This window comes from Plectropomus leopardus, chromosome 5 (genome assembly GCF_008729295.1).
Source record: "Plectropomus leopardus isolate mb chromosome 5, YSFRI_Pleo_2.0, whole genome shotgun sequence".
Classification (NCBI taxonomy): Eukaryota; Metazoa; Chordata; class Actinopteri; order Perciformes; family Serranidae; genus Plectropomus; species Plectropomus leopardus.
Window position 1 is genome coordinate 29,198,890 of NC_056467.1, and position 13,032 is coordinate 29,211,921.

The window sequence follows — 13,032 nt, forward strand, 5'->3', positions numbered from 1 at the left end:
TGTTATTGTCCCCCCGTCCTCGCAGTAGATTATGTTGTATGTGTCCAGTCTTTATTCGTCATTCATTCTTTTCAGTCGTAACATATTATTTTGTAATAACCTCAGCTGTATCAGTTTAAATTCGTGTTAATGGCTTGTCCTACATATATCAGTTTCAAAAATGGATGGTACTTTGTCAGCTAGTCTGTAATTTAGTTAAACCAATTTAGAGGCAACGTGTTCACTGAAGTGATGCGTGTTTACAAAGCCGTGAATATAATTCATTGGGAGTGAATACACTTAGTGTTGGTGGAGGCGAGTAACGTGACAGTAAACAGTAAACATGGATCCAGAGCGGAGGCGGGACAGTAGGAGCTGGGACTGGGACAGCCCGCAGTGCCGAGTCCAGATGGACGAGATCTTTTTCCGCCGGCACGACTACATCCAGGCCGGCAGCCCGGAGCACAAAGACTTCTGGGCTTTCTTTGATCGCTTCCAGAGGTTTAAAACCAAGAGGGACATGTCTGGAGCAAAGGGGAGCAGAAAGGAAGAGGAAGACGGGAGAAAGACCAGCACTGGAAAGGTAGATCTTGGCCTTCCTAAGGAGTATGATGCTCGGTACCGGATTAATGTATCCGTCTGCACCCGGGATGTGGAGGAGCGCCTGGGGAAGTCAGAGCACAGAGACAGGCATAGATCATCAGGTCCAGGCAGTCAGGAGATCTCAGACTGCCGCCTGGCTCTCCTGCATTTCCTGGACTTCAGCCAGAGACAGAGTTTTGGAAAGCTGGCCAAGCTTCGCCGGGAGCAGAAGAACCTGCCCATTTTCCAGTACCGGGACAGGATAGTGGAGCTGGTGCGAAGCCACCCTGTGGTGGTGGTGGCAGGGGACACAGGCTGCGGGAAATCCACCCAGGTTCCTCAGTATCTTCTGTCAGCTGGTTTCAGCCACATAGCCTGCACTCAGCCTCGACGGATTGCCTGTATATCGCTTGCAAAGAGAGTCAGCTTTGAAAGCCTCAATCAGTACGGTTCAAAGGTTTGTTATGGAAGATTAAATAGAGCTTTTTACCTCTAGCACCAGCTAGATCACATACTTGTCAAGCATAATTTGAAACAAAAATTGTTGATTTGTCTACAAACATTCATCCAACACATAAGACAGCTTTACTAATTGATTGTTTTCATTAAGTGAAAGTACCACATTTGCTACTTAAAGCATCACAAATATAAACTAACTTTATCCTAAATTTAAAAGGTAATTCTTGTTTTTGTGTTGCTGTTTATACCAAGTAATTTAGCAAGTATGAAACCAGAAATTGCAGATTTAGTTAAATATATTTTCTTAATTTGTTTGCAGCACTGACAAAATTGCATTTGAGCTCACAAAATGCAGTCATGTTTTGCAGGTGGGGTACCAGATCCGCTTTGAGACAACCCGAACACCAGCCACCAAACTGCTTTTCCTGACTGAGGGGCTGCTGCTCCGGCAGATCCAGCAGGACAAGACGCTGGCTCAGTACCAGGTGTTGATCGTGGACGAGGTCCATGAGAGACACCTCCACTGTGACTTCCTTCTTGGGGTCCTGCGCTCTCTGCTGGCTGACCACCCAGACATGCGTCTCATCCTCATGTCAGCCACCATCAACATCAAACTTTTTTCTGACTATTTCAATAGTGCTCCTGTTCTGCAGGTGCCAGGCAGGCTGTTTCCTATACAGGTAAGAAGCAAACAGTAAAGATCAAAAATGTAAATATGCATCAATTTATGTTACAAAAGTAACATTTTGTACTCTGTAGTTCTTTGTTTCTCTGTTTCCTGTACTAAGGTGATATATCAGCCCATTCCACCTGAGGAGCAGTCCTCACGTTCGGAGAAACTGGATCCAAGACCATACCTGCGCATCCTCCAGGGCATCGATCAGCGTTACCCTCCAGAGGAGCGCGGAGACCTGCTTCTCTTCCTTAGCGGTGTGGCGGAGATCTCCACCATCCAGGAGGCCTGTCAGATTTATGCCACACACACACAGCGCTGGATCGTCTTACCACTGCACAGCACTCTCTCACTGGCCCAGCAAGATAAGGCACAGTCACCTTTGTTTGGATTAGACTGGACATGCAGTGTTTGATTCAGATATGTTAGACATGGTTTATCAGTTCTAATTCTCTGTCATTGTGTTATTCTTCAGGTGTTTGACATTTCTCCTCCTGGTGTGAGAAAATGCATCATCTCAACCAATATTGCTGAAACATCAGTTACCATAGACGGAGTGCGCTTTGTTGTAGACTCAGGTATGGCACTAGTTGTACACTTGTAGCTATGAACTGACTATTTAAAATTTGCTCGACCTACCAATTTTGTACAACCACTTTTTTTTCAAAATCTCTGTTTTAAATCAAGTGAGATTCCCAAAAGTTTAAAAGCAACTGAATCTGTCATGCTGGATTTTGAGGAAAAAGATTTTTTCTAACTTCAAAGAAAATTAGATAGTTAAAAGGGGGCTGAGAAGTAGGCGTACAACCACATAAATTAATTGTTTTGTTATTTCTTCTTTTACAGGGAAGGTAAAGGAAATGAGTTTTGATCCTAAGGCCAAGATGCAACGCCTCCAGGAGTTCTGGATCAGCCGAGCCAGCTCTGAGCAGAGGAAAGGCCGAGCCGGTCGCACAGGTCCAGGAGTGTGTTACCGCCTGTACGCTGAGTCTGACTACGATGCCTTCGCAGCTTATCCTGTACCTGAAATCCACCGAGTGGCTCTGGACTCCCTCATTCTTCAAGTAACAACATCCCCTGGAAAGCAGGATCACAATATCTGTTGATTTCTTGAATTCCATCCTTAAATTATAGCTTTAATTATGGCATTTTGTTCCTGCAGATGAAGAGCATGGGTCTTGGAGATCCACTTTCTTTTGTCTTCATTGACCCACCTCCAGCTGCTAGTATCCAGACTGCTGTCACTTATCTGAAAGAGCAGGGGGCATTAGACAGTCGGTCTGAACTGACCTCTATTGGTAGTTTGCTCGCACAACTGCCTGTGGATGTGGTCATCGGTAAGATTCCCAACACCAAACTCATATTGTATATTGTAGTTTGTTTGTTTTTTTTAAATCTTTTTTTCCATAAGCTGACAACAGAACACAATATGGTGATAAATGGTTGATTAAAGTTTAAATTGCATAGTTTAAGGCTCAGTTTCACTTGAAGTAATTATACAAAATATCAGTTTTAATTTGGCAATGACATACTGGACTTTAAAAGTACAACACATACAGTTGTAGTCCAATTTTGGAAGGCATGTATTTGTGTTCTTTCAGGGAAGATGCTGGTGCTGGGCTCTCTGTTTAACCTGGTGGAGCCTGTGCTGACAGTAGCAGCAGCCCTTAGTGTTCAGTCGCCTTTCCTGCGCAGCTCACAGCACAACCCAGACTGTGCCACTGCCCGCCAGCCCCTGCACAGCAACCACGGAGACCCCTTTACCCTGCTCAACACCTTCAATGCCTGGGTGGAGGTCAGTAATGGACACATTTTTTGACAATTGGCTGTTTGATATGAACACATTTGATATAAGATGGTCTTCATTGTACTTAAAACTGTTCACCTTTGAGCTCAACAGGTGAAAGGAGAGAGAGGTGGTGGCTCAAGGAAATGGTGTAGAAGGAGAGGCCTGGAGGAGCAGCGATTATATGAGATGGTCAACCTGCGCAGACAGTTCAAGGCAGGCTACTGATTCAGTAGTTCACACAAAAAATATAATGATGGGTTGTGGGTTGTGTGAACAGTATTTTACAATATCTGGTTAACAGGACTTGCTGAAGAGTCATGGCCTGCTGGAATCAGAGAGCAGCGCTCCCTCTAGTGGTGACCGCGGGCAGCGTCGGGAGAGGCTAACAGAGAGGAGGAAGCTGCATCAACTGAGGAGAGATCATGAGCAGCAAGAGAGTAGCAGACGTAAAGTCCTTAGGCTAGAAGAGGGGCAGGATGGAGAGTTCTCCTCTGGATCAGACACAGAGGGACCAGGCAGAGGCAAGAAGGACAAGGAGGAGTCAGGACAGAACGTTGACATACAGGTGAACTCAGAGTTACATGGAAAATGTTGCCACAAAGCAGCCCTAAACCTCAACACAAACTTTTAACATACAATTTGAAACCCTGTCCACTCATTTTTTTTGCTATCTTGTGGTACACCCATGATTCAGTAAGCAGAATAAAATAAAGATGTAATTTAATGCTTCTTATTCCTGCAATCTTTAAAAGTGCAAGTGCTGCTTTGTGGATCATCAAATTTTTGCCAGTTGAATTCAGCAATTTCTAGACAGTTCTAGAAGGAAGTTTTGTGAGTCCTGGCAACAGTAAACTGGTGAAATTGTTATATTATCTTTTTTCATAATGGAAACTAGGCCAGCACATATGTTATCAAGGATGATCATCTGCATGGGTGGGTATGGGTGTGTCTTTGTAAATGTTTGAGACACTCTGAATGATCTCCCTATGTGGTGCTTGTTTGCTCTGTAACAGGAAGTGAAGTTCAAGTTGCGTCACAACATGTCAGAGCTGCAGGAGGCGGCCAGCGTCAGCCAAGACATGTCCTCCCGCCAGCAGGCTTTGCTCAAGCTGCTGCTCTGCCGAGGCCTCTACCCTCAGCTGGCACTGTCCGATGAACACAACTCCACCCGCAAGGACTCCGACCAGGTCAGGCCTCCTGATGCACCCACCACAGCTTATAAGTTTAAATGATACAGTAAAGGGTAAAAAACTTGTCAGTAAACCATTTTTACAATAGTGATCGAAAAAATGATGAAGGTGGATACTTATTTGTCATTTATATTCTTTAGGTGTTCCACACAAAGAATAAGCAGGGAGTTGTGATCCACCCAACCAGTGTGTTTGCCAGTGACCCAGAGGTGCTACAAGTGCCTGAGGATGACACCAGAGAAATGGGTAAACCTCTGGAGTGCTGTGAGAGCCAAAACTTTCAGTCATGATAACACAAAAAAACAAGGGAAAAGAAAATGACAGACTGTGCATGACAAGAGAAGCAAATAAATAAATAAAATTACGTATAAAGTCACAACTGGTATATGTTTATTATTCATAAGAGCAAAACACACCATTAATTCACATTGGGAGATAATCCTTACTTATAAAACCCACTTTTACAAGATATTTAAACTCACAAACAGTTCACACATATTTCTCAATCATTTAAGCATTGCCTGAATTATTGATCAGCCACAATCCAAAAGATGTGTCTTTCTGGTAGTTTGTTTTAAATCTAGAAATGACAACATTTATTATTTGTGATGTTTCTTAAAATTCAGGGCAGTATTCCCAAAAACATTTATTCCTTTTTTGTTGCAAAGACAATATTTCTACTTGAAGAACCATGGCCGCCATTTTTCTCAGCATTGGTCTCATTTTTTGCAGGCAAACAAAAGTATTGAAAGTATGCTCCATGTGTCTATGCCTTGGCCTCTTGATCCACTGATAAAATCTTTTTGTACTGTGCTAACATATCTCTTCCTTTTACTCTTGTCTCTGTTTCCTGTTTGCAGGGCCTGATAGAAGGGATAGCAGCAAACACCAGTTGCTAGCCTTTGTCACTCTGTTGGAGACCAACAAGCCATATTTGTCCAACTGCGTGCGGGTTCCAGCACTGCAAGTTAGTACCAAATGTGGGATTTTCCTGTTCCCACCATGAACTGCTAAATATTCATTAATCCTCCTGGATTAACTGATTCAGTTCTGTTCTGTTATGACAAATTAACCAGACATAGTGACGATAAATCTATGTGATCCTGTTTTGGGGGTGATGTGATTCCTAACTCGTTCTAGGAGTAGGACAAAGAGTTGAATAGTGCGATCGGTTATCAATTCGCCTGTGCCAGTATTGCAGTATTATTAATACACTTGTGCCAAGTACCACTATTTTAAAGGACCACATCACCCAAAAAGCTACCACTCGTACATCAATTACTCAATCCATGTTACCTTGAATTCATGAAGAATACCTTTTTTTTTCTCGCATGCCTACGTGAGGGACGAAAAATCCAAAAAAAGGCATAAATTATTGCTAAACTAAAGTCTTGCGTTTAAAAGCAAAACTATACAAAAACATCTCTGTACAAACCCTCACACAACTTTTACAGCATAATCTTAAGCCCTATCCACACAGGACTAGTATTACCAGGTGACCTCTGGTAACTACTTGTCATTATGGAGGTCATCTGTGATCGCAGTTGCTTGCAAATCTTCCATGTCCACCAATATAGAGGCCGTGTGATAATATTAGTTACGTGCAAATTGACATCAAGGCTATTTGGGGTTGTACAAGTTTTCTGTTTTCTCTGCACCTCATTTTTGCTTCTTTCCCGGTTGAGAATTACAGAGGCTGCGTTACCAATTATGAAAGTTTTTACAGCATTTTGGGTGCAGGAGGCTCACCTTGCTACATAGCATGGAAACTTGTTCACAGAAAAAGTAAGCTCAAATCTATTAAAGAGTTAAATTTCCAAAGATGATGAAATGGATAGCATGTGACAATGTATGTCGTAATTGTTTCTGTTAGTTAAACCCACATTTGAAAAGAAAAAGGAGGTCAAGGCATTCAAAAAGTAGTCATTTTGAGGTTGAAGTATTTCTTCCAACCACTTGTATAATATGCCATCATTATTGTGGGCAAAATATGTTTGTTGTGTCATGATCCTAGCTGTGGTCCATTCATGCATCAGAAAGTAGTAAATGTTCTCTTTGTGCTCATTAGGCTCTGCTGCTGGTAGCAAACTCTGTGGACAGTAACGCTGACTGTACACGTCTGGTGGTGGATGGCTGGCTGGAGCTGGAGCTGAGGGAGCCAGAGGAAGCCCTGAAAGTGCTGTCCACAGCTCTCACCCTCAGGGCTGAGTGGGAGCGCCTCCTACTGGCCCAGCTGGGACAGAGCACAATGGGGGGAGCAGCCATTCAGGGGGTGTCCCGCAAAGTTGTGGAGAAGCTGAGTGAAGGCCTAGTCCGCTTCCTGCTATACACTGAGGTAGTGATGCAGCACTGACCTGGTGGTTACAGTATAATGCATCCCAAAAACAATAATTAGCTAATATGCTTTACATACAGTAAAGGCAAATAATACTAATGTTTATATGTGAACTTTTTTGTGAACTGACCTCGACTCGGGAAGTTGTGGATCGGTGGAAGGAATACTTCGAAGACCTCCTCAATCCCACCGACACGCCTTCCGCTGAGGAAGCAGGGCCTGGGGACTCGGGGGTGGGCTCCTCTATCTCTGGGGCTGAGGTTGCCAAGGTGGTTAAAAAGCTCCTCGGTGGCAGGGCCCCAGGGGTGGACGAGGTCCATCCGGAATTCCTCAAGGCCCTGGATGTTGTGGGGCTGTCGTGGCTGACACGACTCTGCAACATTGCGTGGACATCGGAGGCAGTGCCCTTGGACTGGCAGACTGGGGTGGTGGTCCCTCTTTTTAAGAAGGGGGACCGGAGGGTGTGTTCCAACTACAGGGGGATCACACTCCTCAGCCCTGGTAAGGTCTATTCGGGGGTACTAGAGAGGTGGTTCCGCCGGATAGTCGAACCCCGGATTCAGGAGGAGCAATGCGTTTTTCGCCCCGGTCGTGGAACTGTGGACCAGCTCTGGACCCTTGGCAGGATCCTTGAGCGTGCATGGGAGTTTGCCCAACCAGTCCACATGTGCTTTGTGGACTTGGAGAAGGCATTCGACCGTGTTCCTCGGGGAGTCCTGTGGGGGGTTCTCCAGGAATATGGGGTTTCGGACCCCCTAATACAAGTCGTCTGTTCCCTGTGTGACCGGTGCCAGAGCTTGGTCCGCATTGCCGGCAGTAAGTCGAACTCGTTTCCGGTGAGGGTTGGACTCCACCAGGGCTGCCCTTTGTCACCGATTCTGTTCATAACTTTTATGGACAGAATTTCTAGGCGCAGCCAGGGTGTTGAGGGGGTCCGGTTTGGTGACCTCAGGATTTGGTCTCTGAGCTTTGCAGATGATGTGGTCCCGTTGGCTTCATCAGGCCATGACCTTCAGCTCTCACTGGATCGGTTTGCAGCCGAGTGTGAAACGGCCGGGATGAGAATCAGCACCTCCAAATCCAAGGCCATGGTTCTCAGCCGGAAAAGGGTGGAGGGCCCCCTCCGGATCGGGGACAAAGTCCTGCCCCAAGTGGAGGAGTTTAAGTACCTCGGGGTCTTGTTCACGAGTGAGGGAAGGATGGAGCGGCAGATTGACAGGCGGGAGACGGTGCGGCGTCTGCAGTAATGCGGACTCTGCACCGTTCTGTCGTGGTGAAGAGGGAGCTGAGCCGAAAGGCAAAGCTCTCGATTTACCGGTCGATCTTCGTTCCTACCCTCACCTATGGTCATGAGCTTTGGGTAGTGACCGAAAGAACAAGATCGCGGGTACAAGCGGCCGAAATGAGTTTCCTCCGTAGGGTGGCTGGGCTTTCCCTTAGAGATAGGGTGAGAAGCTCAGTCATCCGGGAGGAGCTCAGAGTAGAGCTGCTGCTCCTCCACATTGAGAAGAGCCAGATGAGGTGGCTCGGGCATCTAATTAGGATGCCTCCAGGACGCCTCCCTGGTGAGGTGTTCAGGGCACGTCCCACAGGTAGGAGGCCCCGGGGAAGACCCAGGACACGCTGGAGAGACTATGTCTCACAGTGGCCGGGGAGAGGGAAGTCTGGGCTTCCCTGCTCAGGCTGCTGCCTCCGCGACCCGACCCCGGATAAGCGGAAGAAAATGGATGGATGGATGTGAACTTTATGTGTTTGCTTTGCTGTTCATTCCTACTTTCCAGACATCCCTAGTTACTCAGAATTTAATATACGCTTTCTGTGTACTTCCTACCATCCCTCCCAGCTCAGTTACAGCCTGCGGCGACTCACAGCTCTTCAGACGCAGAACCTGTACATTGGTCCTCAGTCTCAGTCTGAGCTGTCTAACACAAAAGCTCCAGGTGAAAACTCGATGTTTCCAGGAGTCAAGGCCAAGCCAGACCCGATTAAAGGAGGCCTCCGTGTCACCAGCTTCTTCAACTACAACTGTCTGACTGTGAGTCTGTCTGAAACAGTTGCAATTTAGAAAAACATTCAACAGATGGAAATAATAACACAAATAACTGCTCTCAAAATCATTCCATGTTTGGATATGAATTTCCTGTTATGTTTATTTTGAAGCAAATTGTGTATTTGTAAAGGTCACTTCTAGTGAACTGTAGTTCACACACATAAAAATGAATCTTCATTATTTGTATTTGCATAATTGAGTTATAAACAGTAAAATAAAGCCAGAAATGCCACAACTTTAAGGTGATACTGGTGAGAACCTGTATTTTTGCATGTTTACCACATCTTGGACACAATGATTATGTTCCTGTAGGCATAGGCAGATTATGACACAATGAGCCTTGGGGCTTAGATGTGGAAAATGCCCACTTATACCCCGGGGGGTAGGTACAAAATCCTTATGTTTCCCCCCACAGAACTGAAGGGCCGAAATTGCAGAGTACTCAGCACGTTTAAAGTCCTATAGATAGACTGAGGGTATAGAAATACTGTTAAAATGTATCATGATGTTGTCTTTCATGGAACATCTTCAAAGTTAATGTTCAAGCTTTTCCTCCATTTTTCCTTTTTCAGGACTTTTGGGCTCTTTTATTGACAGTATAATAAGCTCCTTGACAAGAAATGCAAAAAACAGTGTTCATCCTCTGACAAGATATCTTTTAAAAGGGTAGATAACAAAATAATTGCTAGGTATTTCTAGCTGTGTCTTGGATATCATATCATAGGTACTTTTTGTTTTACTTAAATGAATAAACCATTCACCTTCCCCTGTTAAACACATCTAACTTAAAACATGATCATCACACATGACAAAATCTTATGAAGTGTCATTGATTCATGTGTTTTCACTATCTGATTTGCAGGACTCAAAGGATCTCTACAGCGAGTGTTTACGCACTTTCTGGAGCTGTCCTAACTGTGACCTCTACATGCCCCTGACTCCATTGGAACGTATGCAGCACGAGACCTCCTGCAGGCCAGCAGGAGAACAGCAGCAGCCAGAGGACGGTCAGGAATTTTTCTCATGTTGATATTTATTTTTAGGCATCTGTTGGGTGTTAGATTGCTTAAGCACATGCACCAGCTGACACATTCTGCAGTTGACTTGATAAGAGATGAATAATATGATACTTATTGTGGGGTGTGTTTTGTGGTTTTCAGAGTCAGAAGGTGGAAAGGCAAGCTCATCCTTAGTGTCCAGTCTTACCAGAGTTTATCACTGTGACGTCTGTGATGAAGACCTGACCCTCACCTCCACTGAGATCCTCAAACACAAAAGGCAGCATATGTATTCTGCCAAGTAACTGACTACAACATGTAAAGGATGCCACTTAAATACTACTTTAATTACAATGTGTGTCTGTTCTGTTTGGGTCAGACTTGAATTTATAGAATTAAGTAGTTACATTTGTGTCTTTCCTTTTGTACTGAAGGAACTTTATGTAAGTGCTATTACTTCCCTCTAATGTTTACAGGATGTATTTTCTTCAGCTCTCTGCAAAGTTTTGTTCTACATTTGAAAAATCTGCTTGATTGTTCCAATATTTAAACATACTCAAAGGCTTGGAAACAAGAGAACACGTTCATAGTTTTGTTTTTGTTTTTCTTCAAATTCCTTAGATAGCATTGTGGAGTACAACTTTCATACAGTGTTTTGGGAAAAGGCACAGTTAATGACATGCACACGTGAGAGAAGTAAGACACTGATTTAAAATATAGAGTGAGGGTTTAATAATGATACAAACCCACGATATGTAACACCTCAAAGCAGCACATTGGCACAAAGTCAGAAGTAAGACAGCACGGAAGATAAAAACCTGTCTCAAAAAAATATTGAATCAGAATAAATATCTCAATAAATAAATAAACAGGTAATATCTCATTAATTACTTTGAAACTAATAAATACGTACATTTGAAAATATGCACATTGGCAGAAATCAATAACCCAAAAAAGTAAATAGTACTTAACACAGAGTTACTTAGAAATCAAAAGTTATTGATTACTCAAATCAAAAGGCACATTTATTAAGATGTAAGAATGGGGCCTGCAATTGTGATCGCATGACTGTCAGTACTGTACTCTAACACCATTTCTGGACCAGAAGTAGCAAACTGTGTGCAATGGCTTTACGAGTTCTGTATATCTGCACCATTGAGTGAACGTGTGTGTCTGTGTGCAGGTCTATGCATTGCAGATATGTGGGGATTGTGACTGTGTGTGGGACAAAGGGTTAATTAAGGATCGGGAATGTTTGTGTTTCCTGCTTTTGTGACTGCATGCCTTTTTATTTTTAAGTGGACCAACTTTGTTGGCAGGCTGGCCTAGTAATGAAGATGACCATCCCATAACAAAGAGGTCAGGGGTCATGCTCATCAGCAGTTGTGTGTCCTGACTCTGAACCCTACTTACTGCCTGTTCACTCACTTTAAGTCACTTTGGATAAAAGTTCTTGGCTAAACCTAAAATGTAAATAATCTGGTGAAGCTTCTGAAAGGTTCATTCTGCCAAAATTCAAGGTCAACCGGGTGGTTTCCTTACACAGAGCATTTTAAAAAAGAGAAATCCTCCCACAGATTCTCTTACACTGTTACAATATCATCATTCTGAGACACTCAGTGCATTTCAGGAGTTACTTTGAGAACTTTTTGTTGTAATTTAAATTCCAGTGTCCTGTTTATAATCAATGTGCGCATTCAACAAATACCCTGCTCATGGATTTTTCTTACATTTTCAAAACAAACATCAGGCTTGCTGCATTCAGTAATTAGTTCTTCATGTCAGTTAGGTGACCGAAAACAACAATTGTAGTGGTATTAGAGCCTTAGCTTTTTTGTCAACATTAAAATGGGATTCATTTTGTGACTTAATTGTATTTTGGTCAAGAGACAAATCTCAGTAAAGACACTTTCACCAATACTGCTTCTAAAATATATTTCATCTTGCATGATTAAATATTGGTGCGGAGAGGCTCAACAAAAGGCCTTGCGCTTTGAATAATTGAAAATGTAGACATATTAAAGGTCCAGTGTGTAAGATGTAGTAGCATTTAGCGGCAAGGTTGCAGATTGCAACCATAGACTCTATAAAAAGGACAAGACGTCTCCACTAATTTTTGGAAAATTTGGAGCAAGAGTCTGCACAGTAATCTTTGTGGTAATGAGTTACCGCCCATACATCCAACTGACCAATGGCAAACAGCATCAATGATTGTGAGCACACCAACTGGCAAACAAAACTTTCAATCATGATGTAAATCCCCTTTTTTGTAGCATTAAATAACTAATTAAAACCAAACTTAGCAGAAAAAAATGAACACTTGAATATACAGCAGCATGATAAGAGCTAACTAAAATGAAAGAAACTATCTTTGGGAAATTTTATTTGATGTGTACTTTGAACTTTTAGCATGGCCCATGCCCATGGATGTATTAAGTCAACTGGATACAGCAATGAACCCTGCGCCCTGTGTTGCACAGTGGCATATGAAGTCAAAATGGTTCAACTGACGTGCACAAAATTACTTGGATGATACGGAGATGATTGACACAACTTCTGCACTGTGCAGCCCATGGAGCAAGCACTCTAGAGACTAACGGAGTGCTCCCAAGTGCAGCAGAGCAGTTAACTTCTGTCGATCTAATGCCAAACTTCCTGTTTAGTGGTCTGCTAACAGAGATAAAATAATCTGATCTTGCAGCTCTTCCAGACTTTTGAAATGTTATCAGACCAAATGGATTAAATGCTGATAGCAAAACGAGCCATTTTGCGGGGGTTGTGACACTTACAAAATTTATCTTCCAATTTACAGATTTCTCTTTCATAATTTAAGTCTATGAGAAAATGTCTTATTGGGCTGCAGGGTATCACATAATGGTGTAATTACACTGTTTGGCCACTATGCAAATTGGCTTTCAAGCCAGGCAGACTTCCTGTGCCCTGTCCACTGACATCGAGGGTGCAGGGTTTATTTCCT

At 43.4% G+C, this 13,032-nt stretch overlaps 1 protein-coding gene across 1 annotated transcript; it reads left to right on the plus strand.

Moving 5' to 3' along the window:
* The first annotated feature begins 289 nt into the window (after positions 1-289).
* dhx34 (DEAH (Asp-Glu-Ala-His) box polypeptide 34) lies at positions 290-11,317 on the plus strand. The gene is made up of 16 exons (XM_042487421.1): positions 290-1,018; positions 1,389-1,700; positions 1,809-2,063; positions 2,169-2,271; positions 2,540-2,757; positions 2,856-3,030; positions 3,295-3,488; positions 3,594-3,695; positions 3,784-4,047; positions 4,496-4,669; positions 4,813-4,918; positions 5,533-5,639; positions 6,741-7,007; positions 8,851-9,042; positions 9,920-10,064; positions 10,218-11,317. The coding sequence occupies exons 1-16, from the start codon at positions 323-325 to the stop codon at positions 10,358-10,360; spliced, it is 3,453 nt and encodes a 1,150-aa protein (XP_042343355.1). The 5' UTR covers positions 290-322; the 3' UTR covers positions 10,361-11,317.
* The last annotated feature ends 1,715 nt before the right edge of the window (positions 11,318-13,032 follow it).

Bases quoted from the DNA above. Each gene is read 5' to 3' on its own strand.
- dhx34 (XM_042487421.1), top strand. From the start codon at position 323: ATGGATCCAGAGCGGAGGCGGGACAGTAGGAGCTGGGACTGGGACAGC. The intron at 1,019-1,388 runs GTTTGTTATGGA...CATGTTTTGCAG, and splicing joins TCAATCAGTACGGTTCAAAG to GTGGGGTACCAGATCCGCTT. The intron at 3,696-3,783 runs GCAGGCTACTGA...TCTGGTTAACAG, and splicing joins ACCTGCGCAGACAGTTCAAG to GACTTGCTGAAGAGTCATGG.